The sequence below is a fragment of the Nycticebus coucang genome, chromosome 13 (assembly GCF_027406575.1).
Source record: "Nycticebus coucang isolate mNycCou1 chromosome 13, mNycCou1.pri, whole genome shotgun sequence".
Classification (NCBI taxonomy): Eukaryota; Metazoa; Chordata; class Mammalia; order Primates; family Lorisidae; genus Nycticebus; species Nycticebus coucang.
In genome coordinates this window covers 85,004,291-85,028,724 of record NC_069792.1, presented here as the reverse complement: position 1 = coordinate 85,028,724, position 24,434 = coordinate 85,004,291, and the positions used below count along the sequence as shown (strand labels likewise).

Sequence of the window (24,434 nt, the reverse complement as noted above, 5' to 3'; positions counted from 1 at the left end):
TTTATTTATTTTTTTAACTGAGTACTTTTAATTTTATGACATAAGCTACCTTAAACCAATCAAATGAATTGAGAAGTACACAGAGAAATTTTGTATAAAGAAAAATACATAGGTTCTAGATTCATACGCCACATAAGCATGCCCATTTCACCACACCCTCGCCAAACCTGGGTAACTAAGTAAATGTAATTAACCAAAATATGAGCCCAAAGTGTCTGCATGTGACTAATTTCTAATTTAGTGAAATTTAATTTTGAAAAATACAGCAAAACCCTTAAACTAGCCATCTCAATAAACACATACAAGGCAATTACTACATTAATGTGTGAAACAAAAGCAAGCCAGATTCAGTAACCTTTCACTGACAGCCTAAAAGTCAAGCAGTGGAAAAGGAGAATGAATGTAAACCTCACCTCTCTTTTCTGCAAAGGCCATGTGTAGCAATTTTCCTACAAACTTTCTGGTTTAATTCAGAACTAAACAGTGGAATTCCAAAGCACAGCTCAAGGGGAACCCAATCTGCTTCTGCTGTGGCACCTAAAAAGGGAAACGTAAACTTTTAAATTTTTTACATCATCCACAGTGGAACCTCTGTCAAGCTGACCACCCAAGAGATTGTAACAAACTGGTCAACATACAGAGGTGGTCAACATAAGAAACTTCCACTGAGTACATGTGATGCATGTCCGGTCTCTGAAAATTAGGTCAATTTAAGGAGGTGGTCAACAGTGGACGTTCCACTGTGTATCTATTTATACCTATCATACAACTGACAAGCGTTTTGTGACCTGAGGGTCGGAGATTCCTGGCCCTAGTGACATCCAGTGGTGGGCATGGAAGGGGAGGGAGAATCAAACGGGGCCAGTTATCTCTGAAACAAGAGAGTATTTTTTTTTAGTATACACATGTGACTGGGGAGAAAGTACACAGCTTTCATCAAATATTCAAAGTAGTCATGTACCCTAAAAAGAACAGTGTGAGACATTTGTAAGATGAAAGAATGATCGAAATATTTAACACAGGAATAAAGTTATTATTTTCAAGTCATAATTTTATACTACTTGAACTACTATTCTAAGTACGTAAAAATGTTTTCTAGAAAACTTTAATGAAAGTCCATTATGGATAATAATAGACAAATGACTTACTAGAAAAGTTAAACCCCAGCAATTAGTCTAATAATAAAATTGCAAAAAAATTTTTAACACTTTACCAGAGATTGGCTTTGTTGCTGAATCTATAGTTGTTTCCTCAATGACCATTTCAAATGATTCCATACTCCCATTTACATCTGAGCCAGAAGCTAAATCAGGTTCTCCTTAAAATTAAAGGGAATATTTAGGATTCTAGGAATTAGTAGAATATGTCAATAAATCAGTCTTAACATAAAGAGGACTTCATATAATGGCACTGATAATAGGGAAAAAAGGAATAACACTTGGCCTAAAGCACTGGTTCTAAACCAGGGTTGCAATTTTGACCCCAAGGGACATGAATGGAGGAGGGGTTGCTACTGATATCTACGGACGCTAAACATCCAGGATAGTCCTCCATGAGAAAGAATTATCAAGCTCAAATGCAAACAGTGCTGAGGCTAAGAAACTCTAGCCTAAGGAAATCAAAATTCAAAAGGTAGGACACACATTTAAACTTTCATTTAGATCATTATTAAAGCTGTTTATATCCCTATGGAAATATTCATTGTGATTATGTTATTCCTTCTTGGAATTCTTTGTTGACTCCTCATGTCTTGCAACACTCCAAGATCTCTAGACCGTACCTAAGTCTCTACTCTTACTGTCTACTGCTATCCAGCAAATAAAATCCTTTCTTTTGGCCATGATGAGCCAGGGTCTCCTAATTCCCTCTGCCTGAAAGGCTGGTGCCTTTCAAAAAAAAAATCATCTTTTGTCTAGCTATCTGCTTCTTTTTCGAAACCCATCTTTTCTAAGCAGCCTTCTCTGGTAGCTGGGCAGCTGAGACCGACCTTCTCTGTGCTGCACTAGCAGTGTAAACAGACCCCGATTCCTGCAATTAACACCCTGTACACTGACTCCCTCATTTGTCTCTCTCTTCGGATTTTAACCTCCGGAATAAAATCTGGTGTAATTAATTTAAATATCTCTAGCACCTAAGCAGGCATTCCATAAATGTTCGTGGAATGAATGATATAAAAAATGCCAGCTTTAGGCAGTGCCTGTGGCTCAAAGGGGTAGGGCATTGGCCCCATATGCCAGAGGTGGCGGGTTCAAACCCAGACCTGGCCAAAAACTGCAAAAAAAAAAAAAAAAAAAAATGCCAGCTTTAGTAGAGATGCTTTGAAATGACTTAAGACATAGATAGCTCTCTTCTCTAGAAAATGCCCCTGCAATACTGGGTAGTCAACTATTGAAAGCTACCCTACTCCTTGGGTCAAAGATAAATGAACCAGGAGTAACTACCTGTCACAAACAAAGCCAATCCAACTGACCTGATGGCTAGAAATCAACCACATTTTTTTCAGGTTCCAAACAAAGAGGTTCATGGAATATTTTCAATCACTGGCAGACATTTGATTGTTTCAGTGTCCCAGGGTCAGCGAACAGGGACCGGCATCGTGGCAACCAAAGCCGCAAACAAACCAATATTCTGCCAGAGCAGAAACAAGAAGCATGACGAAGTCCATGAGAAAATGGACTTTCAAATGAAAAAGAAAGTGGTATCTAATGAACATCAGCTGTTGTCAATTCTCAGGACAGATTGGAGAGAGGAGGACAGGCCAGGAAGGCTAAGCAGGGGATAATAGCAATAATACATGATTAAGGGATCAGGACCCAGACTAGAACATTTTTACACAGAATTTAAAAAGGAGAGAGTGGAGAAAACAAGTGAGGGACAGCTCTAAAGCCTAAATCACAGAACGTGGAAGCTAAATGGACAGAGCAAAAAAAAAAAAGAAAGAAAGAAAGAAAGAAAAGAATGAGATTAAATTAAAATTTTAGGCCTGGGTAACAAAGACAATGGTACACTTGACGGAAAGAGAAAAGTTAAAAGGGAAAATCTATTAAGTTTATTTTGGAAACATTTTTACAGAGACTTGACCCTGTAAAGCTAAGTTAATTCAAACCCTCTAAACACAGATGTGACAATAAAGGGCTAAAAGCCCCTAAACCATTCTGTATTCCAACCCTATTTTCTCCATTTGAACAACTGATGTTTGTCTAAATGATGCTACAAAATATTTTCTCATTCTTCAGCAAAAAGAACATTAATTATTAAATAATTCAACATTCCCAAAAGGTTTGCTGATTTTTATATATTAAGATTATGTGGAGCCGGGTGTCGTGGCTCATGCCTGTAATCCCAGCACTCTGGGAGGTCAAGGCAGGTGGAATGCTTGAGCTCAACTTCAAGACCAGCCTGAGCAAGAGTGAGACCCCATCTCTAAAAAACTAGCCAGGCATTATGGCCAGCGCCTGTAGTCCTAGCTAGTTGGAAGGCTAAGGCAAGAGAATCACCTGAGCCCAAGAGTTTCAGGTTGCTAGGAGTTAGGACACTATGGCACTCTAACCAGGGCACTCTAACCAGGGGCAAGAAAGTGAGACTCTGTCTTTAAAAAAAAAAAAAGATTATGTGAATTATCTTAATTCAAAACAAAATTATCTTAATTCAAAGAACCCAACTATTGGCTAACCTCTCTCATCAGAAGCATCACTGAGTTTTCTACTTGCAAGTTGGCTAGAAGCATTCAACATGGTGACATATCCACAGAAATGCTGCAAGTCCACTTTGTTCCTTAACATTTGCAATGCTTTATGAACACCCATGTTGACACGAGTGAACTCTAAGGACAAAGAGATGACATAACATTAGTGAATAGTTTTTTTTTTTTTTTCATTGTTGGGGATTCATTGAGGGTACAATAAGCCAGGTTACATTGATTGCAATTGTTAAGTAAAGTCCCTCTTGCAATCATGTCTTGCCCCCATAAAGTGTGACACACACCAAGGCCCCACACCCCTCCCTCCGTCCCTCTAGTTAGTGAATAGTTTTATAACACAACATGAACTAAAATATGCTTTTCTTTATTAAGCAATTCTTAGAAATACTTTCATATTTTAATATATTAAGACTGATTCCAATGCAGAAATATATGTGATTACAAAAGAATGTTGTTCACATACAACATATTTGCAAACTTCAGGAAGCATCTGTAAAACAAATTACCTGCTAAATAAGCAAATAAAGCCAATCAGTGATAAATTCTCTAGACTTCTCTTTGTGGTTCTAGTCCACCTGGAAAACTTACTTGGTGGGCTTCTATCAGGAAATGTATTATATACAAATTATATTTTTAAAAAATTAAAGAAAAACCAAGTTATTCTTATTGAAACTAAAGCTAATTAATGTATTTGAAATCATATGCCTAAATTATTTATATATTAGCTCAAGTTCTCATAAATATGTAAACTTACAAAAGAGAAAGGTGCTCTCTATCCAAATATGAAGATAACTCTTTTTTATACTTCACATGATAGAGCCCATGCAAGGGGCTCCATCAGTTCTTGAGATTTTCTAAATGTTAAGACCATGCTGTCACTATCTGCATCTTCACACAAACAAATATTTTTTCCTTACAATTTAGTTAGAAGATCAAACGGCAAGGTTTAGATATAGAGAAGTACTCATATAAGAACAGGCGCTATTTGGGAGAGAAAACCCTTCTCTATTGGTTTTATATATATTTATTCACAACAGGCAGAAGCAAGCAAGCATCTCAATTTCAAACATGAGGCTTCTGCAGTCTAGCCATGTGAAATGGAAAAGGATATTTGTAAATTCTCCCTTTCTCTTCTTTAGAGGAGTAGGGTAAAGTGGCAACTAGAATAGTAAGTTCTATGAAACAACATAAGCTATATTCAACAGGGAAAAGGTACCTTTTATATTATAAAAAAATGAATTATAAAAGAAAGAATGTTTCCTTATGAAACAACATAAGCTATATTCAACAGGGAAAAGGTATCTTCTATATTATAAAAGAATAAATGTTTTTATAGAAATTCTCTGAGCATCATGCATCACAGTGGCTCACATGCATTTCTAGAAAGACACAAACAAAGCTTTCTTGTTTAGTTCTAATAAGCTTGATTTAGCAAAAACCCTGCAAAACCCTGCATCCACTCAAATCCCCTCTAATGGCAAAAATAAAATTGAACAGCAAAAAGAAATGCTGAATCAAGAAATACATGCAAGTGTTCTATAAACTACAAATGCAAATGTTCACTACCACCCATTTTTAAATTACCTAACAACTGTCTGCTATCTGAACTCAAACTTATTAATAAGAAAAGAACAAGTGATCCCATTTCACTATGAGCAAAAGACCTGAACAGAAGCTTCTCTGAAGAAGACAGGTGCATGGTCTACAGACACATGAAAAAAATGCTCATCATTTTTAATCATCAGAGAAATGCAAATCAAAACCACTTTGAGATACCATCTAACTTCAGTAAGAGTAGCCAACATAACAAAATCCCAAAACTACAGATGCTGGCGTGGATGTGGAGGAACGGGAACAATTCTCCACTGCTGGTGGGAATGAAAACTAATACGTTCCTTTTGGAAAGAAGTTTGGAGAACACTCAGGGATCTAAAAATTGACCTGCCGTTGGATCCTGCAATTCCTCTCCTAGGAGTATATCCAAAAGACCAAAAATCACTTTGCAAAAATATAATTGCACCAGATTATTCATTTCAGCTCAATTCGTTAATAGCCAAGTCGTGGAAGAAGCCCAAGTGCCCATCAACCCATGAATGGATTAATAAATTGTGGTGTACAAATACCATGGAATACCATGCAGCCTTAAAAAAAAGATGGAGACTTTACCTCTTTTATGTTTACATGGAGGGACCTGGAACATATTTTCCTGAGTAAAGTATCTCAAGAATGGAGGAAAAAGTATCCAATGTACTCGGTACTTCTATGAAACCTACTTATATTTACTCACACTTTCTTATGAAAGATAGAACACAACTATAGCCCAGGATGAAGGAGAGAAATGGAGTGGAAAGGGAGGGATAGGGGGAGGTTTGATAGAGGGAGGGTAAAAGGCGGGACCACACCTATGGAGAATATTGCAAGGGTACAAGTCAAATCTGTCAAGTGTAGAACATAAATGTCTTAACACAATAATCAAGTAAATGAGGCAAAAGCTATGTTGATTGGTTTGATGTAAGCAAATCAGATTGTATAAAAAAAATCAACACATTGTACCCCACATATGCATAAAAGTATTCATGATCTATGTGTATATGACTTAATAAAAAAATTTAAAAATTACCTAACAAATTTTTAAGTTGATTAAAAAAATTACAATATTAAACCACTAAATTTCTAGCAGCAGTCTCTAGTATGTACAGTGAATATATACAAACCAATTAATCCACAAATTGAGACTCAAAACTTTGCACTGAACACGTTGAAACTACCCCCCCACAAAAAGAATGTATGGGATATTGAAGGATAAAAAAAAAAAAATCAACTTTCTAAGCATAAAATCTTCCCTATGACTTATGACTTATCTTCTCCCCAATCTTCAAAAAATAAATGAAAGGAAACTGAAGGGCTAAGTAGAGAGAAAACAGTCTTCCATCTAGGCAGAAAGTCCACTTATTATCTTTAACTCCAAGAGAGATTAACATTTTTTCAAAGGTCTTAAATGAATCTTATTCCATCAATTCTTTGTGGAGAAAGCACATTAAAAAAAAAAAAACTTCTGTCAATACCCTTTAATACCAGAATAGTTAAGAATTCATTTCCGCCATGTTTCCCATCAAATTGTTGACATTCAATGAATAAAAAAAAGTCAATGGATACAATTTAAAAGGTACCTCCTTGCAGTTCTATCTCATCAAATGGAAATGGTATGTGAACAGTTTCTCCTGTCCCATGCAGACCATGTCCCTAAAGAAACAAAAGTTGAAAGGTGTATGAGAAACTTACTGACATTTACACCGTAAGATCGAGTCACATGATGATTTACTCCATATTAATACTTCCCCAAGATGTTTTCAACAATTTTCTATTTTTCTACAGCAAACAATAACAATCCTATATGTATGTTAACCTATAAGACAATGTTTCTCAAATTGAGTGTATAGGTTGATTAAAAAAAAAAAAAGAGGCTGATTTAGCAGATACATCAGGTACTAGTCAAGTGAAGACTGAATGACGCCAACTGAGCTTACACAAGTGTTAGCCAGAGTTCTGAGAAGAAGAATGCCCACAACCACACGGCATACCATGGACCGAGAATGCAAAACTCAAAAGCCTGCACAGAAACAACGTGCACCCCAGAGTTACCTGCCACACCATTATAATAACATACAACTGAAAACAACCAAAATGCTCACTGACAGATGACAGGTTAAATAAATTACAGTTACAATACAAACTTTCAGTGCAGTTGCAAAAGAAGAAAGGAAGCTCTCTCTGAACTGAAATAGAAAGATCTCTAATTGCCACAAGGAAAAAGCCAGGGCACATCAGCATGTGACTGCTTGCATATGCGTAAGGGAACACTTGAAGGGCACAGCAGAAACTGACAGGTGTGATTATCTGATTTAGAGGAGGGATGAGAAGTGGGAACTTAGTAGACAGGGCTACAGGGGACTGATACTTCTCTCTGTACACCTTTTAATAGTGCTTTATTTTTTTATTTTTTAATCACATGAGTATACTACTGAGTCAAAATTAAAACAAATTCTCAGCCTACCCACCCACTCCCATGTAACAATAATTTAGATTATTCATAATATTCAATTGGTGTTGCTCATTTGAATTTCATTTGTTTTAAAGCTTTGCTTATTACACTTAATACCTAAGTTTGACTTGACTTTAGAATTGTATAATAATGATAAGCGTGAAGAATTTTATGTTTATATATTTATTATGGAACTAAAGGAAAATTTAAGAGGATCTATAAACATTTCCCTTTAGAAGAAACCTATATACTACACAAATGCAAGAAACCTTGATATATCCCAGAGAAATCATACTTCTTTAGTTGTTTCACAAAACAATCTGAATATATTTCTGACAGCTCTCTTCTACTCCATTGATAGATTTATGATTTAATCCTAAAACAGATGGTTACAATAAAATAATAGTTTTAAGCAAAATCTTCACTGGTAATGTTCAAAATTCCACCAAGGTGACTTTTTTCCATAAAACTTAATAAAGGAGGTACTCTTTTTTTTAACAGAAGCAAAACTCCTTAACAAAGGCTTTTAAAACTGGTACTTTCTACTGATTTGGATATAGTTTTCTATCCATATTTTGTAATACCAAAGAAACCAAGCCACAAAACCTAACCTGGCTTACTCCACTGAACACTGCCTATAGAACAGGCCTTGCAATCATTCCCCCTCATTTTACAGGTAAGACATGTGAAGCTCTCAAAGACATGAAAGGCTGACCCACAACAGGACAAACAGGAACGGTCCCCCACTGCTCCCTCATTGTTTCTACTGCCACTACCACACAGCTTACCCCATCTGAGATCTTCCTGTGTGCTAAACTCACTGCAAAGCATCTATATAATTAACCAGCTCAGGCATTTTCTTCAAACTTTTACTATTTCCAGTTTACAGGTAAAGACTAAGTTCAAGGAGGTTATTCAATGTTTCCAAGATTACTAATGAGAGCCAAGGTGTGAATTTAGGCCATCTTAAGCCCACATCTAGCCCATTCTGTTATGTTATCTCCCACCACCTCCCCTACGTGTTCTCCCTAGCTAACTAATCTCAACCTCTCCTGGTTTTAATTACCATCTACCTGCTGATGCTGGTTTAAGTCGATCTCTTTTGTTCAATCTCTCATTTGAATTTCAGAATATTTCTTCACCACCCAAATATCCCATAGATACTTACACTCCTATCCCTACGCTCAGAACATACCACAGGACGTGCCCAATAAGCCAGCTCTTCCTCCTGTGTTCTCTCAAGTCGTCATATCACCCACCCGGCTTCCACCTTCACAAGTCAAATACCCCTGGAATCATTCTTCCCTCTTCCCATATCTTTCTCATATATCTGATCAACTCTATTACTTGTATATTTGTAGTAGTTCTTAAATCCATTTTTCTCCTTTCCATTCTTATTACCACTTCCCTGATTTGAGCCTGTCTTTATCTCTTCTCTAGACCACTACACATAATCCTAATGGGTGTCCTCTTGCACCTTCCCCCACACCCTACATCCACTCCTAGACATGTTAGTAGCCTGCACGCACCAAGTAACTGCTGCTGTCGTCTACAGGTTAACCTCTAAGCTCTACAGCAGGACACTCCGCGGCCTGCCTTTGTCTCCACACTCATTTCTGACCATGATCCTACCACTCTTACCCCTACAAAATACTGAACAACTTATATGCCCTGGTACACGTCATGCCACTTCATATTCCTACTCACTCACTCAACAAACACTACTTGAATAACTACTATGAGCCAAGTACTGTGCTAGGCACTAGGGAAACAGCAGGGAGAAAAAACTCCAACGGTCTGTGAAGCTAGTGAATGATGCCCCATGATCATCTCAATGTACACAGCTATGATTTAATAAAAAAAAAGAAAAAACTCCCTGTCCAGACAGACTTATTGGGGCTGACCCCTCTACACATTCCATATATAAATTACTGTGCCTAATTTACAAATTCAACTTTAGCATAAGTGTGTATGTATGTGTAGGAAAAAACAGTGTATGTAGGGTTCAGTACTATCCATGGTTTCAGTATCCACTGGGGGTCCTGGAACACATCCCCCACAGATAAGGGGAAAATACTACAAAGCTATTATTTTAAAAAAGAAAATACAGGTCACACAGCTAGCAGAAGGTGAACCTGGAATGCAAACCTGTTCTAACTCCAAAGTCCGTGTTGCTTCTACCAGCTCCATACTGCCAAGCGGCCAAGACTGACACCCACATCTTTGATTCCTTACGCTTCTACTGTATTCATTTCAATTACTGAAATCTGATTGTGACTCAGTAGAAAGCTAACCAAATTATGTTTTTTATGATAAAAATCCTAAATTGACTGTTTCAAATGAGGTAACTGTACCTGAATCAAAACCGCAGAATGTGTTAAAGCATCATTCAACATCGTGAGCACATTTGATGTAGGAACTACTCCAGGATCATGACCCCAAGATGTTATTAGTAATCGATCATAACCCTATTATAAAGAAATAAATAATTAATACATAAAATGGGGTTTAGAAATAAAGAAAAAGTTAAGAAAGTTATCTATAATACTGCTCACAAATTTCCAGCCTCCTCAACAAAACCACCACCACCCAAAACCTCACACACATACCTGGAATATATCTGGCAATTTTCGAAGTCTGGTACCTTTGGACAGTAAGAGAGATGGTGGTCCTTGCCCAGTAATATGATAAATGTACAGTTTAAACCAGACAGAACTGACTTCTGGAATAGCTGGTCCAATGTGCTATAATCATAAAACAGGTAAGATAGAGCTGTAATTTATCTAAAGAAAACAAATACAAGTGAGCAAGTATGGTCTTATAAATAAATAGTAAATACCTTATATGTGCAATTATCCTTATGAAATAAATTTCAAGTTTCATTAGAACAGTTTCAGTTTAATACTGGAATCAAGAAAATACATCTTATCACTGCCATTAAGAGGACTGACTCTGGAGTGAACTGGCTGCCTAGTTTTGAATCTTGGTTTCATCCCTTCAGCCACCGTCACCTTCAGGTCACTTAGGCTCTCTGTGCCTCATTTTGCTCAATCTATAAAATAGCAATAAAGTGTCTCCCTCATGAGAATGCTGTAAGGTTCTTCGAAAGGCTTAAAACAGTAAGCCTAGAATATAATAACCCAGCAGTTCTCAACCTGTGGGTCATGACCCTTTTTAAAAATGAAAATACCATTGTGGCATTAGGAAGGTTGAGAACCACTGTAATAAACTCTACATATTAAAGTGTTAGCTGTTATTATCATGAATCACACGCAAATTTTCACAAAATTCCATCCTTTCTACCATTCATCCAGACAGTTCCTGGATTCCTACTATGCCTATTATCCTACAGAACAGGAGGCAGTGAGGGGAGCCCACAAAGAATTACAAAAGAAGGTTGGTTAAATGCTCATCTCCTGCTCAATACAGAGGACAAAACTTGGTGTGGGGGTGCAGGGTCCTCACTGAGGCAGTGGGGAAAACGTGGGCAACGAAATCAACTTCATACACGGAGCCATTCCTTTCTTCTACACCACTAAGTCCTGCACATCTGGGAAGCTAGGCAGGACGTAGCCCTGAAGAAGAGCAACATAACCCCCATTCCTGGGACATGGCACAGACAACTTCCTTGCTAAATATACAAATAAACGCAACTGATTTATTTTTAAGAAGTTTAAAAACAAAAGTAATTTTAACACATAAATTCTACAGTTAACTAGAGTTTCAGCTTTTCAGCACCATCTTTTCCTCCAGTTTATTTAGCATCACAGCTAAAACATTTCATTTTTCCTAATTAAATTCATCTGATCCTTCGAAATGATCCAGGCTTCCTTTTTAGAGCATCCCAAAGCATTCTCTTTTTATTCTGTACATGAATAAAATTTTAATCTAATGTGTCACAAGTCACTGAATGAAACATAAATCATAAATCAAATATGCCAGTTATACTTCACAAATTCCACATATCATCTCACAATGGAGTAAAATACAAGACTGCTTTCTGAGTCAGTGCTTTCAATATGTTATCTGAAAACGGCGAATTAAGAACACAGAACTGACAGCAGTCGGGATGGCACTGCCAGGTGGGCTCCCAGCGGGTCTCTACCTGAGGGGTGCAGCTGCTGACCGGGCGGATTTCGTTGGTGAGCGGAGCCATGGACACGAGCAGCAGGTAATTTTTGTTGAGAACTCTGCTGCAAGTGGCAGGGTCCAAACCAAGGAGGCTTTCACAGCGTAAGAGATCCAGAGGAAAACCTGAGTTAGGACCAAGCACAGACAGAGAATCAAAGACAAACATAAAACAAAAATTCTGGAGATAATGCTAACTGCCCTGAGATTTTAAATTTTCCTTAAAAGGTAGAGTACCTCTATCAAATAGTACTAAATTTCCTGGGAGACCACTAAGACATTCTAAGATTTAAAGCTGAAATTTATTATTCTTTGGTCAAGAAAGATATAGTTCTATGGGTATTTCTTCAGGCTACCTTTTACTTTAACAAAATGTGCTTATTTTACCTTACTTCCTTTCTCTATCCCCAGGCACTGCACAAAAGCCGCATTCAGTTGACCCTTGAATACCACTGGGGTTAAGGTGCTGACTCCCTAGCAAATCAAAAATCTACATGTAACTTTCAACTCCCCTATAACTTAACTAATAGCCTACTGCTTACTGGAAGCTCACTGATATCACAAATAGTGAATTAACACATATTTTGTATGTTATGTTATATACTGTAGTCTTACAATAAAGCTAGAGAAAAAATGTTATTAAGAAAATAAGGAAGAAGAAACATTTACTATTCATTAGGTAAAGCAGATCATCATAAAGGTCTTCGTTCACACTGAGCAGCCTGAGGTGAAGGTGGAATTGGAGGGTGGGTCTGCTTGTCTCAGGGGTGGCGGAAGAGGAAGGGGTAGAGGTGAACAAGAGGCAGAACACTAGGTCTAACTTTATTAAACACATTGTAACTTCTATTTTCCACTTCTCTAAAAATATTTCTATACAATGCCAAAGCTTCCACCACTGGCTTTAGTTTCAGTGCCCTAATCAGAACAGGGTTTACAGAAGTGAAAAGCAGTCTTGAATAATCAGATCCCTTCATCCACCTGACTGTCTAATGTCAATCTGCTTCTTCTACATCTTCTTCCTCATCCTCTGGCATTGTTCAGAAACACCTATCTCCCACCAAGCCATCTTCTTTCTATTAATCCCTCTGCTGTGATCTCTATTAGCTATTGAATTACTCCCAGATCTGTATCTTGAAACCCTTTACCACTCCCCACCCCCTACCAATTTTGTCATATCCATTAATCTCTTTCATGATTTGTTTGATGGGCTCTGTCGTAAACGCAATGAAGTCAGCACAGTATCCCAACATCGTTTTCTCCAGCACAAATGTTCTGTTGCCAGCTTGATGGCTTTAAAAGCTTTTTCCAAAACAGAAATAGCACCTTCGGTGGTGGAATCCTCTCAGATTTTCAGGATGGTCTATAAGGGTTTTCCTCCACAGCATTGACGATCCTTTCCAAAGAGTATCCTGTATAATGAGCCTTAAAGGTCATTATAACCCCCTCCTCTAGAGGATAAATTAAGAGATGTTGTGTTGGGGACAAATAGACCACTTTAATGCCTTTGGTGTTGAACTCACAGGGTTCTGGGTGGCCAGGAACATTATCCAATAACAAAGGAACATTAAAAGGTAGTCGCTTACTGGCAAGGTACTTCCTGACTTCAGGAACAAAAAGCAACATTAGAACGAATCCAGAAAAAGCATTCTCATTGTCCAGGCCCTCTCCTTGCACAACGAAAAGACTAGCAGCTGGTGTTTACCTTTTTTCTTCCAAGCCTGGGGATTAGCAGCTTTACAGATAAAGTCAGTCCTGAACGTGCAAAACAGCAGTGTCAGCCCACCCCTTCCTGCTTTAAATACTGGTGCTTACCTCTCTTCCTAATAAATGTCCCTTGGGGCACTGCTTTCCACAATAAAGCACTTTCATCAACATTAAAAATCTGTTGAGGCAGATTTCCATTCTCCTCAACAACTTTCTTAATGGGGTCAGAGAACTTGCCTCCTGCCTGCCTCTCAGCGAGCAAAATCTGCTTCTCTTGTTATCTTTACATTTCGTAAGCCAAAACTCTTTCTAAAATTATCAAACCATCCTTTGCTGGTATTAAATCCCTCACCTTCTGTTTGCTTTAAATTGTCATTTAATGGCTTTGCTTTTTCTTTACTATAAGAAAGATATGCCTTTCTTCTTTTTTTTTTAGAGACAGAGTGTCACTTTGTTGCCCTCAGTAGAGTGCCATGGCGTCACAGCTCACAGCAACCTCCAGCTCTTGGACTTAGGTGATTCTCTTGCCTCAGCCTCCTGAGTAGCTGGGACTACAGGCGTCCGTCACAACGCTAGAGATATGCCTTTCTTATAGTAATCCTGCACCCACAGAAAAGGTACATTATCAATATGAGTTTAGAACGGTTTTTCACAGCAAGTGTTGTATCTGTACCTTTCAGCACAGATACAACAACAGCTTCACAAATTTCCTTTTCTTTATCCTCAATGGTCCTTATGCTGGACTTAAGAGTTACTATTCTAAACATGATGAAAAATACAAGAACTGCAAGAGATCGCTTCTTACTGTGATATGCAATTTACTGGAGAGATGAACTCTCACATGGAGATAATTAGCATCACCCAGTTTAAACAAATACAACTTTTGAGCTCACTGCAATAGCAACAAGAGATGGCTACACCACACTGAAGCTCAACTTTGAATGTTATCGTGTACAGCCTGTGTTTGTGTAAAAAGTTTTGATACATGTTAACTTTTTATAATAGATTATATATAACAGTAAATGATAAAATAGACCAGGATCTACATGTATTTTATGCATTCATGACATACCTAACTTTTCCTTAATTTTTCAAATATTTCTAGGTTACACGGTTCAGCTGTGAGTTTTTTCAAATTGTTGGAAGTCTTCAAAAAATAAATATATTTACTGAAAAAAAAAATCCACATACAAGTGGCAGTTCAATCCATTAATGGGACAACTGCTTTATAAAAGCCTAAGTACCCGGAGAAGCTGTGTTCTTCTCATCCCCACACCACCCACCCCTGCCGTTTCCAATCTCTACAAAGAGAATCATAACCATGTTCTCATTTTAGCATAGGGGCAATAGTTCCTTATTTGGAAGTATGTGCCCTAGATTCCTGGTCCGTAAGGCATGAACTTACTCAGCATGCAACACATTTTAAGCATTCTTATTCTTAATGTTTTTGGAAAATACCAATCCTATTGCTCTAAAAAGAGATACTTAAGGTTGAAAGAAACTTCAGATCAGGTTAAAAAACTCCCCCTTCAAGAAAGAATGCATCTGGGCAGTGCCTGTGGCTCAGTGGGCAGGGTGCTGGCCCCATATACCGAGGGTGGCAGGTTCTAACCCAGCCCCGGTTAGCTAAAACAGCAGTGGCAACTACAACCAAAAAATATAACCAGTTGTTGTGGTGGGCACCTATAGTCCCAGTTACTCGGGAGGCCGAGGCAAGAAAATCACTTAAGCCCAAGAGTTGGAGGTTGCTGTGAGCTGTGATGCCACAGCACTCTACCAAGGGCGACAGCTTGAGCTCTGTCTCAAAAAAAAAAAAAAATGCATCTAAAAAAAAGTCCAACCTGCTGAAAATGCCTAGAAGCACTGAGCAGTACTAGTGCCAGGCTCCTGGTCACTAATACTATTTCCCAGTAAAAGAAACCTGACTCCTGGAGCCAGCTCTTGAAGAGAATCCCGCTGGCAAAATTTGAGACAAATGAAGCACAAAAATAATTAGGAGACAGTAATGACTAATTACAGACTACTGAAAAAAAAATAGAAATTCATATTAAATCCATACTGAGGAAACAAGAGCATGCCTAGTCCCAACCATTAAGTATGAAGGAAGTGCTGGAGTTGGAATAAAATTACTCATCATAGTAAAAAACGGCTCAGGCAAGAACTATCAGCAGACGCTGTATCTAAGAGGAAGCACTGATGAAGAGCAGGATTTCTGCATCATGTCATTCCTGACAGATGGCTTATTAGGACTGTACAGTGGAAAAACTGGACAATGCATTAAATGAGTGATCAAAACTGACATCGCCAATGAAGAACAGATGGAAAGATGAATCTCCAGATGTCATACCCTTAGGAGGACACCACAAACACTTATGTAATTTTCTTGACAGGAATGCAGAGCAGGATCAAATTATGAAGAAACAGCACCTATTAACCAAGATGAGAAACCTTCTACTAAAATCTACAAAACAGGGGCTGCATTCTTAAGAAACAAAAATGTCACACAAAAAATGCTAGATATTTGTTCCAGAACAAAGGAAGTAAGAGAGACGTAACAATTAAACACAATCTAAACTACAATTAAATCAAATCTAAACTACAGGGCATCCCAAAGACGTTATGTCTAATGTCTCCATAGGGAAAATGCAAGTTGTAGCTAACGTACCTTGATTTACAAAATATTCATTATAAAATTTTACAAAGAGGTGGTGACCAACATGTACAGAATATTTTGTAAGTATTTTGTAAAATTTTTTTGTTAAAAAATCTGGAGTCCACAATGTAATGAAAAGAGTCTGACTGATATCCCAGCTAGAGAATAAGGTAGAGGGAGGAAAAACCTTCAAAGAAGGGGCTTCTACTAAGTGACATGTCTGGCTGCCTCCATTCCAGCCAGTAGCTAGAACGGAGGGTAGGGCCTGAAGTTAAACCAAGGACGTTAGCAGGCACCTTAGGAAAGAGAGAGAAAGAAAGAAAATTCTAAAAAGACTAGAGAAAATTATTTAAGTACACTGAGAAATTAGACAATAGCCATGAATGGGAAAATGCTATCCAATAAAAAAAAAATCCGAATTTAGTAATAAGACACTTTATTCAAAAGGATTGAGGAGCAGGGCCCCACCATAATAGGGAGGCAATCATAACCACGAGGTTCCTAAAGGAGGCTTTTTAAATGAGAAAGGAATAAAAAACAGAACAGGGTGTGAGGAAATGGATGAAAGAGAGCCGTGTAAGACAGCAGGTCAGAGAGTATTTCACCATTCAAGGTCAGCATATTTTCTGGGAGGCGCCCTAAAAGTGGGAGTCAGGTAGGGGTCAAAGTTCAGAGGCCTAGAATAAGGAGAGAAACTTAACCAAAATTTGGCCAACAACCATTCTGCTCTGACTGATCAGTTGGGACAGGCATTTTCAGTCTGTATTCTTTATGAGACAAAGAAAGGGAACGTGGAGGAGCCGCTGCTGCCTTGTCACAGGTGAATCTTATCTGAGTGACATGGACTCAGAGCGGGTCCTTGCCTAAAGCCTTTCTCCAACATACAAAATGGTGAGGGGATTTCTTAACCTTCAAGAAAAATTTAACATTGTTAAATTAACATCAAGTATAAAAAATATTTAATGTGTATAGAACAGAGGAGGTAGAAAATCCGAAGAGTTCATGATAGTTAGAATACATTTTCTAATATTTTTACAAATGTGATTAATTTTCTACGATGTGGTTTAATCTCTAAACATTTCTACAGTACTAGGCTGCCAAATTACAGTGGTTTTTATGTCTGACTGGTACTGATCACAGTGGAAAGATATCTTTTTAAAAGACTAAGATGTTGGGGGGAAAAACATCAATTTTTAGAGGATTGGCGCCCATAGCACAGTGGTTACGGCGCCGGCCACATGCACCAAGGCTGGTGGGTTCAAACCTGACCCCGGGCCAGCTAAACAACACAGAGTCTGCTTCTGTGACGCTAACAAAAAGCTCTTGCCTGTAATCCTTACACTCTGGAAGGCCAGCTGGTGGACTGCAGGAGCTTAGGCGTTTGAGACGGGCCTGAGCCAGAGCAAGACACCATCTTTAAAACTAGCTTGGTGTTGTGGTGGGCACCTGTAGTCCCAGCTACTTGGGAGGCTGAGGCAAGAGAATTACTTGAGGTTTGAGGTTGCTGTGATGAGCTAGGATGCCATGGCACTCTACCAAGGATGACAAAGTGAGATTCTGTCTCAAGAAAAAAAAAAAAAGCTCTTGCTTTATAGTAAATACAAGTACTACATGATAAACTATGAATTATTACTGATAGAAAAAGAAAATTCTTTTTACTCAAACAAGATGCTTTAAACACCAATACTACAGGTCCTCTTTTTTAAAAAAGAGTAAGGTTCAGTTATCAAGCCCAGCACCTTTTCTATGCATCTGGATTGGTCCTAGTGATGCAGCAACATCTGAAAAATTGAGAAAGTCACTCTAAACATATTCTGTGTTCTGTGATTCAGATGAAGAGCTCAACTAAGAAAGGTGGGTTATTATAAGAATGCAACCTCATATACAATTGCAGGTTTGGTCTTAGAAGAATTAATCACAATTTAACTTTGAAGCCTTGGCAACTGTTCCTAGCAATTAAAGCTCCAATTGACACCAGGAATGGTCAACTATGAAACCTACCTTATAGGTTAGAATAATGCTTAGCTATTTTCAGTTTAGTTTTACCAGTTAACTCACTTCATGGTACAGAGACTATTCAAGGTGAAAATAAAGTTTAGCCCAGAGTATGAAACAACAAATTATTGCCAAGTCAATAAAAAGCTTAGTGTTCAAGGGAAGCTAACAAAAGGGACAAGGCAATGGAAAAAATCCAGGAGACAACAGATTCAAGTCTTCCTTTCCCAGCTCTCCCATTTAGCAATCCCACAGGCTCGAATGACCAAAAATAAAGGAGATTTAACCACAATAAGCTCCAATTTCTTTATCTTTAAAAGGAGTCACTAGCACTCTTGTAACATTCTTAGATTCTAAGAAAGGCAGGAAAGGACCCCATGTATTTCAAAATAACTTTAAAAGAATATTTCAAACAGTCCAACTCATTATCTTTATAAATCACCAATCAGTAATTTCAAGAGTTTTATATCCAACACATCTTCAAGACTGTAATCCTCAGGTGTTTGATATATGATCTAATATTTTGTAGCAGAAAAATGGTTACTGTCAACAAATGCTTATCAATAAGTGGTTCAGGTTTTTGGCATTTGGTGATTAAACATTTTTGGTTTTAACTATGTATGAATAATCTCAAAAAGAGCTCTAACATGTAACAATCTGCAATTCCGTTAAGGCACACTAAAGCCACAGCAGTGAGTCACTAGGTTCTGAGTAAGTCGAGTCTCACTGAGTTCAGCTGCTCAAGATCTTTGTTCTCACCTATGCCACAATTCTTGTGATGTTATAGTTGATCCCTTCCTTAATTTTTAAAATTGAGCCGAAAAGGCCAGATGCTAGTGAGAGAAATAAAGTGAAAATTAACATGACTAAAAAACTGATAGCTCTTGGCCAGAGAAATACAGTTTTCAAGCAAATGAAAAAATGATTGAAATTAAATTTTATAATGGTACCAAGGACTCACAAAGTCTTAAGATGCCACTCCTGGGAAAGTCCAAGGACTTGAATCAAATGCTCTTGAGTGGTGCCCAAGCCTCCTTGAGCATCAGAACCACCTTTTTAAAAAACATATTCCCAGTTATCATTCCTCATGTCAAGATCTACTGAATCAGAATCTCTGGGTAGAAATTCTACCATCAGTTCAATTAAAGAGTGGAAACACACAACTATCACAAAACAGAGTGCCTACCAGGGCGACAGCCACATTACAGTTCTTCAACACATTAAGACTGCCACTCTTTCTTTCTTTTACTCTTTAAAAAGAGAGTGTCTGTTCCCTTTTTTAAAAAATAAAATACTGTGAATATTACAGTAGATTTGAACAGGAAGTTCTGTTTATTATTTCATACAATGGAACCTTTCATTCTCAAAGTTTTATGCTTCCTTTATTAACTAAGGGATGGCATTTGTTCACCCTTCAGAGCTGATGCCTATTCTAAACTCCATCCAGCTGCTTAAATAAATTAATACTCCAACACCTTCCTGAGGGCTAAATACATTCAAACACCATGACTGTTAAAGTCATGTGAGAAGAGAAACAGTAAAATAAGAAACAGCTGACGAGCAAAGAAATTCACAAAACAAGGCTCGAGTTATAAATTTAAGATGCAATCCATGCAAAATGAAGTGACGATTATATTGATGAGCATGATCTGTTTGATTTCTTAGGAAAAGAGTTTCATATGCTCATGTCTTCAGAATTAAACACATTTACCATACCATAATTGGGCTGGTCTGGCTGTGACGACTGCGCCACTAGATCTTTATTATGACGCAGAAACAGGATCGTGTTCCTCAGGGTAAGTGCGTGATCAAAGTATCTCTGTGCTTCTCCTTCACCAGTGCTCTGAACCTAAATCAAGAGAAAACAGACTTTGCAACAAACACTACTTTCATGGCATTCACACAAATAATTATACAATAGAGATATGATCACATTATTCAAAAGCAATTAAATCAAAAATTTGACCCAGGTAATACTGAAACAATTAACCTCAATCTTGACTGAATTTCCAATTTTACAACATTTATGAAGATGACAAAAAATACTCTAAGTAAAACTAACAATTTTAGTAAAAGAATAATACTAAACTATACCATTATATAAGTTACATGCCCCATATATAATTCAAATAGAATGCTTAAAATTGTCTAAAATTCATATATTCTTTTATGTAGAAAAGTACTCCTATCCACAGTCATTAATTATATCTATAATTCTCATCACCTTGTGTACAATTTTGTATCACAAGTTATAAGGGACAATGAAGTATGTGATTCAATACAGCTATTCACCACTGCCGAACACACAGCTTAAACTCACTCAGCAAGGACTTACTGAGTGGCTCCTGCGTACTCTGACCTCTGTAGGAGACAGAGTAATGGACAAAACAGACAAAACTCCTGCCTTCACTGACCTTATATGTATTTAATATGTAAAAACATATACATTACAGAAACAGCACAGAAAATGGAATGACAGGTCTACCTAAATTAGATTTGAATTAAATTAACAAGATCAACCAATTAAACATAATCAAGATTATACTACTTTAAAAGTAGCTAAGAAACAATTTTTTAAACTGAACCTCAGACTACACGGTGTTTCCAGAAATGACTATGCAGTAAAAAAAGAATATAGATTTATGAGTGAGAGGTGCAGATGTAATACTGTAATCTGCAACATTTGATAAAAGACTAGCTAAGGCAAGAAAGATAAATATTGGGAGATCAGAACTTAAAATGTGCAGGAATACAGTAAAAGATTTATTGGCAAAAAAATGATACACAATAATAAAGGGGGTTAACAAAATAGAAATAATGAAAGGATAAAGATAAAAGAGGCCAATTAATAGCAAAAGATTATCTCGTATGTATTTCTGTACAAATAAAAGTAAAAATCCTATGGAGAAGGAGCAGCAATGTATCTCTCTTTTTTTAAAAGATAAAAGAACTACAGAATCATAACAAGTTCTCTAAATAGCATATTTAATATTGATATACAGAGTTCATCACTAAAGCACAAAAGGCACCAAATTATTAGTAAAGGAACAGATTAGGCATACAAACTACTTGCATATAAAGAAAAGCAGAGGACAGAATAAAATATCCAAAGAATGAAAAACACCAATAAAGGGCAATCATGATTCAGAGCTAAGGAAAACTAGGGCTGTACTCACGGGGGAAAAGGTGGTTAAGAGCAAATATGGCTGAAGTCTTCAAGAAGCTAAAAGGGACAGTGAGAGTGGACATAAATATGATACCCAGGGACACTGTTCCAGGTTTAAGATAACTGGAACAAAAATTTCAAATAAAACTGCTTAAGAGGTGATCTCAGAGAGATACCAGAAAAAATGAAAAGCTATTTTAGAAAAATTTCAATTAAAAAATTATAGACTAAAATTTCTATACCCCATTTCTTCATTACATCAAATTATGTTAAGAGTTAGATGAGGTAGACAAATCACTTTAAAAATCACAAAATATACTCACCCCACTCAATATGTCTCAGTCTGAATGACTGCACAATATTAAGCTGGGAATGAGGTCTGAGCAAGAATATACCAAAACCCCGTCACAATCAACAGACTGCATAATTGATGCTTTCTCATGCAAAAAAGGTTCCAATTGCCCGGACATCCCCTGACATGCAATCCGTATTTACCTTTTCTAGTTCTACGAGAAAGCTGTCCAGCGACTCATCTGAGAGTTTGCCTACTTCAAACATTGTGACTGCATGACTTTTCAAGTTCTGAAAAAAAGAAAAAATACATTAAAATTCAAGTGCCCCCTTTTAATACAAAGCATATTATATTTAAATTATGCTTTCCAGTGTATTTAAACTTAATGGCGAATGAGGGAGGAGGCTAATTTTTCCAATTACAAAAGTAACCTTCACTAAAAGTTACTACACTCCTCTAAGGAATTAAAACAGTTGTGTTTTTAGGAACTAATGTAGTACTTTAAGAGATACAAAAGCATTCAATTACTTTATATCTAATCTTTACACACCTTCATATTTATTTATTTATTTATTAGCACCTTCATATTTAAACAAGAACTTGACTTACCGGTGAAAGATTTCCCATCATTAAGAAGGCAGTAAGAGTTGAGTCAAATAGAAATGCGATACGTTTTGTGTATCCTGTGGACAGACTCAGACTGCTGATACTGGCAGTGTCAGCTGAAAAGAAAGCATAATTTGAAATCAAGTAACTGAAAATTATTCTTTGCTTACCATTCTGAATGAGAAAATATTTCATTTCAGTTTTCTCTGATAATCAGAAAGTATGTAAGAGGTTCCAGTCATATCTATCTTTAAGCAGAGGAAATTTTTTTTTTTAATGTTACAAAGCATTTACTTCTATAATAAATTTCTTGACAACCACTAATAAAGGTTTCAATAACTGTCAGACTAACAAGACTAATAAGCATAATCTCTTCGGACAAATCACGTGGCTCAGGGAACAGATAACAGTCCACGCTGTGCTCCTTCCTGCTCCCAACATTAAACCGCGGGCAGTCTCCTCATCCACCGTGCTTTGCCTCCCTTGGGGCTTGGCCCACGCTATGCTCTTCAGCTGAAACCGCCTGCCTTCACTGACCAGCTAGCAGACTCTTCATCTCAGCCCAAAGAACATCTTGTCTGTGAATGCTGCCTAAACCTCTCTAGCTAATAAACCTCTTCCTCTTTGCACCCTATAAGCATCATAATTGGTGCTCACGTTATTATAGTTTTCGTTGGACTTCCTCTTCTTTCCCTAGATTTAATTCTTAGGAGGAAGATACCAAGTTCTTGTCAATTTTCTACCCTAAGACCTAGCAAAGTAGACAGAGACTGTGTATTAAATAAATAAAATATGAAATAAAATAAAACTACTGTTAAAACGCCTGGAAATATGCTATCCCTACAGACAGACTCTAAATCCAACCGAGTTACTGCTAACCTGGATCTTCCTGACTATTTGTATCGGTGTCAGTGGCCGACGAAGCTTCTTGTACAGGACTCCTGCTTTCACCGCCATCCCATGATAACAGCATCTTCTGTGGATCTAAAGTACTCCTGTTAATAAAGAATACATTCACTTTTAAAAATCATATGAATAATCTTACATAAAAATATCCACTGAAGCCACGACTTAAATTATAAATAATCCATCCACATCCAGTCTTAAATTCAAGCCAGAAACTGAGATGTAGCTCCAAGATGCTCTGGTCACACACAGCATGGGTTCTTAACTAAGACCCATGGACAGGCTTCAGGGAATTCAAGAATCCTTCATAATTATTTGTAAAATTGTTTATGGTCTTTTCTAGGGAAAAGGCTCTTAGTTTTCATCAGATCTAAAAAAGATCCATCACACAAGAAAGATTAAAAATTATTAATATATAGGATTCGCCTCAAATGACAGATGGAATAAGTAAAATTTTTGTGTGTAAAATTAAATGTTTCTTCAAAAGAAAACTCTAATCTTTCTTTCATACTGAATAAATGAGTTACTTTAATCTGTTTACGGATGGAACATTCTTCCATGATGAATGAAGCTGCTCCAAATTTATTACTTGTCCCTTCTTATGGGCAAAGCCCAATCGGCAATACATCGAAACAGCATTCTGAAAAGAAAGACGCAGGAAATCAGCATTGAAAATAAATTAGCCATCAAAATATTTGTACAAAAAATATGTAATAGACTAATGATGATTCTCAAACATTTTTAACCCATAACTAGAAAAAACAATTTTCAGTAGGGGTATTCCTCCCTTAAGGCCTTCACATACGTGTGGGAGGGAATGCTCCCAACTCTCGGCTTTGCCCTCCCTTCCTCCCACATTTCGAGATACCTCTCAGGATCCTTCCTCACACAGAAGTATGTGGGCTCTTTCAGTTTGTGTGGTGGAATCCTGGCCTGAGACTGCTCTTTCCTGCCTTTGCAAGCACCCCTTTATTGTGTACTCCCTCAGACAGCTGACAAGAACCTCAATGCCTATCTCTCAGTAGCTTACTAAGATCAAAATCTACTAGTAAAATCCGGTCAGCATTCGCATTGTAAGTAAAACGAGTAGGAAATAACATACCTTAACCAGGGATAAGTCTATCTCAAGGACATTTGCAAGCTGCAAAATAAAATTTAAAAATTTAGTTTTATATCCTCATTATTACAAACACATTACACAATTTTAACAAAGTGATAACAATTTATACATTTTTATTTATG

General features: G+C 37.2%; 1 protein-coding gene across 3 annotated transcripts in view; it reads right to left on the bottom strand.

Annotated features, from left to right (window-relative positions):
* Positions 1-24,434, bottom strand: part of FAM91A1 (family with sequence similarity 91 member A1) — a 48,746-nt gene that overhangs the window by 5,505 nt on the left and 18,807 nt on the right. For all 3 annotated transcript variants that reach the window (XM_053558774.1, XM_053558775.1, XM_053558776.1), the window contains 13 exons: positions 24,295-24,333; positions 23,720-23,832; positions 23,166-23,281; positions 22,290-22,402; positions 21,884-21,970; positions 19,939-20,071; positions 11,848-11,996; positions 10,352-10,486; positions 10,097-10,210; positions 6,871-6,943; positions 3,674-3,823; positions 1,214-1,318; positions 414-537 (listed from right to left, as the gene is read on the bottom strand). In XM_053558774.1, coding sequence (XP_053414749.1) covers positions 414-537; positions 1,214-1,318; positions 3,674-3,823; positions 6,871-6,943; positions 10,097-10,210; positions 10,352-10,486; positions 11,848-11,996; positions 19,939-20,071; positions 21,884-21,970; positions 22,290-22,402; positions 23,166-23,281; positions 23,720-23,832; positions 24,295-24,333 — 1,451 coding nt within the window. The remainder of the gene's footprint in view (positions 1-413; positions 538-1,213; positions 1,319-3,673; positions 3,824-6,870; positions 6,944-10,096; positions 10,211-10,351; positions 10,487-11,847; positions 11,997-19,938; positions 20,072-21,883; positions 21,971-22,289; positions 22,403-23,165; positions 23,282-23,719; positions 23,833-24,294; positions 24,334-24,434) is intronic.